General features: G+C 33.7%; 1 protein-coding gene across 1 annotated transcript; it reads right to left on the bottom strand.

Annotated features, from left to right (window-relative positions):
• Positions 1 to 1692: 1692 nt before the first annotated feature.
• Positions 1693 to 3604, bottom strand: LOC137817143 (protein FEZ-like). The gene is made up of 3 exons (XM_068620384.1): positions 3232 to 3604; positions 2820 to 3124; positions 1693 to 2673 (listed from the first exon to the last, which is right to left on the bottom strand). Exons 1-3 carry the CDS (start codon positions 3413 to 3415, stop codon positions 1957 to 1959), a joined length of 1206 nt encoding a protein of 401 aa, XP_068476485.1. The 5' UTR covers positions 3416 to 3604; the 3' UTR covers positions 1693 to 1956.
• Between the last annotated feature and the right edge of the window lie 2035 nt (positions 3605 to 5639).

Below are 5639 nucleotides of genomic sequence, written 5' to 3'. Positions count from 1 at the left end.
AAGTACCACGTTTTTGCACACTACAATCAGTACAACTAGATGACGACGTGTTCTGATACACAGACATTGAATGACACTTAACCAATGTTGTCGAAGTTCCGTATTAGGGTTTAGGGACACAAATATGATTTATGCATAATAGAAATAAAATGGTAAAAAGTTGCATTCAAAACAATATGATTATGTAAATAAGTAGCATGAAAAATAGCATAAAACCTTAATATTAAATAACAATTTGTCAATGATCAACGACAAAAATAACAATAACAATTAATTAATGTTCAACATGAAAATTAGAAATAAAAATAACAATGACAATAACATAATGATAACACAATCAATGGCCTTGATGACGTCGAATATCATTCAGAGTATCCTCAATTTGGTTCATCCTTTGATCAACCCTATCAATGCGGGTATTCATGTTTTGTATGTCGAACAAAATTTGAGTTAACAATTTGGTTTGATTGGGGATTGCCGCCTTAGGTTGACCACCTTCAACATCTTGTGTTGGCAATTCATCCTCTTCATCATCTTCTTCGTGTGCATGGTGAGGCCTACCAAGTTGCCATACGCCATTGACCTGGAATATATTTTATTTAATTTTGTCATACTTTTTTTCCCAAAGTAATGATTCTAGCCTAGCATTATTGCTTGTTCATTCGACAAGTCGAAGCCATACACCTGCAAGATCCTCGTTATCAAATTTGCATATGGGAGAGACATCTTGTTATCCCGACATTTGATGATGTGTTGCATGATGTAATGAGGTCAATTAATGAGTACAATATTTTTTATTAACCACAACATGAAAATATCTTCATTCAGTAGTTGTGTAAAGTTGCTTCCACGAGGGCACAAGATATGCACTCATGTGTAATGCAACAGTCGGTCATTCATTTTCAAACTACCGACATTTTTTAGATTTTCACCTTCAACATCTTCACGAATCATGGACGATAATGCCAGTGCTTGATCAAAATTCAGTTCCTCAGGGATCGTCCCAGGGGTTAACTTAAGACTGTCATACTGTAGATGAGCAATGGTCATCCAATCCATTTCTTGAATGTGTATCATCCTTCTGCAAATGTCAATGGCAAGGTGACCAACATGTGTGATTTTTACATTTGTATAAAATACTCTTACCAAGTCCTCATAATACGAAAGATTAATTCCAAGGAAAGGTTGTAAACCTTGCCAATTCAGAACATTATGGAATTCAAATCCTAATTAATAATAATATGTATAAATTGTATCAATAATAATAAGTATAATAAAAATGGTAATATGATAAAAAATTTGTTTAGTCTAAAGATAAATAAAATTAAAAAAAATATAATAAATAAAAATATTTGAGAGATACTCTAACCCTATTAAAAAAATCTATGTCCAACCCGCACGTCTCACTTAAACCTGAAGGATTTTTTTCACATATACTAAAACGCATTAAGTTCCCACTATAAAATCATCACATGAATATACATAGAACTACCATTAGGGTATTGTTTCACTCACACCTTAATATAATTAGCATAACATTTTGTTTCACGAGGGAATTGAATTCAATTAAACATAGAAGTTTTAACCAACACACTAGGTTGGTTTTAAAATAAAAATAATTATTATTAACATTTTATTATAAGATTTTAATTTTGAATCTAATAAGAAAATATATAAAAAAAACTCACAAAATTTGAATATAGAAATTTCACTTTCTCTTAAAGTCATTTTTTAAAACATAAACATTGCTTTCAAAATTCTTTCTACAAACATTAGATAGTTGACATCTTGTCTGGAGTAACAAATTAAAAAGGTTCGGAGTCCTAACTAAAAGATCTACATGCATGAAAACTGAATAGAAATACACTAGCTAATCCCGGCTTGTTAGAATTGGCTTCTAATATATGTAAATTGGACCAAGTATAGTCCTTGGTTGTAGAATAAGTACAAGGTTTATCACAAGGACAAAGATGAACTATCCCAAAGCACATTTGGCTTCCATGCATCGCCAATACTGATTGGAAACCCAGTGGATCGCACTGTCTCCGATTGTTGCTCACCAACATGAGCCACATCCACATTAGGAATCTTTATAAATACGTTGTCATCGTGGTTGCCAAAGCTCCCTTGCATTTCACGTAGTAGTGGTATTTGGTAGCCATGCTCCTGTAACCCACCAAAGTTTGTGCTCAATCCCTCAGAGGTCTTACTATTAAATTCCCCAAGCACTGAAGTTGAGGTACTCATTAGCAATGAAGAGACATCCATCGAAGATTTAGCACTGTTTGTTGAAGTTTCAAGAGGACATGAGAATATTAAACCAGTGCTAAGGTCTCCATTTGAAATGGGTAACAGATCTAAGGGCTTGTAAAGCATTAATGGATTAATAATTGGTTTGTTATAAGAAGATAGAATATCTATAGGACAAGGGGTGCTAGTAGTAGTGGTTGAGTGTTGTGTGTCATTGTGATTAAAAGTACAAAACTGGCTGGCTAAGCTAGTTTTCTTTGGAAATAGCATGTTTGCTGTAGAAAATTGGTTGCCATATCTATCAGTGCCTAACATATGATCTGAAGTGGTGGTTTCAGGCAAGGGTGAGACCCAAGAGTGAGAGAGAGCTCTTTGTGCTGTAGCATTGGTTTTCTTGAAGATTCTGCAGATTGCCCAGGATTCCTGCAAGTTCAAAAACAAGTTATTGGCAATAAATAATAAGTCAAACCAAGAAAAACGTTGTCTCCCATTGTTTTTCCTATATCATTTTTACCAAATAATCCTAATATGGTGGTTTTTGAAATATTGGTTTTAGAAGTTTTACTCACGTTAGCAGGAATGGTCTTGTCCATGAACTTCTTAGGGGATGAGGATGGGTTAGTGAGAGAAGGTAGTCTAAACTCATGCATCATCCAATCAGTTTTAATCCCTTTGGCAGCTCTACCTTTGTAGAACACAAGGGACTTCTTCAGACCAATACACTTGGAACCCTCCGAGGAATATATAGGGCGATCCGTCCCTGTAGCCTTCCAGAACCCAGCTCCAGTTACCCTATTAGGCCTTGCACTGTTCCTGTACTTTCTGTCTCTTGGACAGTAGAAATACCACTCTTTCTCCCCAGTGGTGGCCAACTCTACACATCACAAGCACATAAAAAATGAAAAGTTTGTTAGATACTTGGATAAAATAAAAAGGGTACAACAGTTTATACGTGAATTAAGCCAGTGTGTGTTCTCTTACTTGGAAGATCCCAAGGATCATACTTATAGATATCAAGCTGCTTGATGAGCTCAATAGAAAGAGGACTCTGCTGAATCTTTCTCTTAAGGTAAAATCCAACAAGCTCCTCGTCTGTTGGATGAAACCTGAAACCCGGTAGCATAACCTCATCCAGTTTCTCACCATTATCATTTCTCTCTTCCATCTCTTAGCCTAATCTTGTGCTCAAAAATAGAAAAAGATAGACCCTTGTTGCCCCTATAAGATTTAACCAAAACTTGTGAAAAAGAGAGATGCGGTTTAAGGGTTTGAACTAATTAACCCTAAAAGAAGTGCATTAATTTGAAGTGCAGTTTGAGAAGAGTAAAAGAGCAAAGAAGAGGAAGGAGAGAGTGAAATTCACTCAATGTGAAGAAGCCATTATATGCTTCCTGAAAAGGGTTCTGCATCCGAAGGTTCAGCCACCTTTTGTGGTGACGTTTAAAGGAGTGCGTGTTTCGCGAGGCTTGGTTTTTAGTTGATATATACATGAGAAGAAGAAGCAAAAGGCAAGGCTCTAAAAAGAGAACACCCGTACTATACCATGAAACAAATCTAAGTCACGGAGATTTTAACAGCCATTTTTTTCTGTGATTAGTTTATGACCCAAAAGGTGGAATCTCAATAAACCACCAAAGTAGCAGCATCTAGGGATTACGATCAAATACCATTTCAACATATTAATCTCATGAAAGCTTAGGCATATCCGCTACAAGCCAAGACAAAGCAAAGTTCCAAGAAAATGATATATTTTATGCATTGTGTTTGTAACTTTTGAAATATCATTTGGAAACGTGGACCAGAACCAGATTCCAAAACACAGCTCAAATATATAATTCAACACAAACTTCCAGTTAGACCCAGCTACGATTATATTATAGGTTTCAAGGCTCCTCAGAGTCCGAAAATCCCGTTTCTATTCCATTCCCCAGAGCTTCTATTCCACTGGTTTTGTCAGGATGAAAAGGTTTAATACTAATTAACAATTCGTTTCTGACAAATTTCAGATAACAACAAACGGACGTGTGATCAAAGTCTAATGTGGTTGAGGGTCCGCTTGAATAAATCATTATTGTATTCCTAATAAATTAAATACAATGTGTTTGCCACCGATTTATCTAATGTCAGAACTGTTAACTTACAACTTCAGCATAGTGCTTCAGCCTATAATACCTTAATTATTTCTCCCGGCTTTCTTCTCAGTTAAAAACTACTTATTTCTACCTTTCTCTTGGCTACAAATGCTTTATAATGTTCGCAGCGTATGATTAAATTAGTTTAGTTTGAAGACAAATATATTTTCTTCATGACTTCTAAAATTTAGAAATGATTATTTTTCGTGAACTGCTATGTGTTGACACTTTTTTTTATCAAAATATATGTTGATAACCGTTATAACATAGGAGATGAAGCAAGACAGGAATATAGATTTTTTCTTCAATGAGTTGTAAATACAATAGGCAAATTAATACATATTTATAGACTTGGAGTTATATATTAAGTATGTAAGAAAATATACACACTTATATAATACAATAGGCAACACACTTATGTATAAGGGTTGGAGTGTTCCTATAAATTTTTAATTAGGTATACACACATAATAAAAGCTTGTCAGTTAGGGGTGTATATATTTTGTGTTTAATGTATAGATTGTAGTACAACCGTCACATAGGCGAGACATTTGAAGTTTCAAAAACTAAGTATAAAAATATTTGAATATTATTATAAAGTTCACAAATAAATTATGAAAGTTTTCCAAATATTCAAAAATTATTATGAAAGTTCACCAAATGAATTATGAAAGCTCGTCAAATGAATATTGAAGAAGATTATTATAAAAGCTTTTCAATAATATTTTACGATTATTATGAAAGCTCGTTAAATGAATTATAAAAGTTGTCAAATGAATTATGAAAGTTTGCCAAATGAATCATGAAAGCTTGCCAAATGAATATTTAATATTATTAGAAAATCTCACCAAATAAATATTTTAATATTATTATAAAGCTTTTCAAATGAATTATGCAAAGCTACCAAATAAATATTTGAAGATTATTGCCAAATCAATAATGAAAGTGTTAGAAAATTATATAATGTAAATTAATTTTTATAATGTGGCTTATGTAAAATAGATTTTTGGCTTTGGACTTAAATTGATTTAATAAAATAAATTACCCATTGATTAATGTGAGCGGTTATACACATCTTATTATATCTAATCAAAATTAATTTGATGGAGATTGAAAAACATTAAGAACATGGGGTTTTGTCTCTTGAAAGAATGTTTGCTCATTGTTGGCTGTAACCGCCCTGGTGGTCGGGTGTGATGACGGTGGCATCCTCCTACAGTATAGGCGTGTTGACAAGGCGCCAGGTTGGCAGAAGGG

This window comes from Phaseolus vulgaris, unplaced genomic scaffold (genome assembly GCF_000499845.2).
Source record: "Phaseolus vulgaris cultivar G19833 unplaced genomic scaffold, P. vulgaris v2.0 scaffold_17, whole genome shotgun sequence".
In the NCBI taxonomy this organism is placed as follows: Eukaryota; Viridiplantae; Streptophyta; class Magnoliopsida; order Fabales; family Fabaceae; genus Phaseolus; species Phaseolus vulgaris.
The sequence above is the reverse complement of the archived record's forward strand: the minus strand, read 5'-3'. Positions and strand labels throughout refer to the sequence as shown.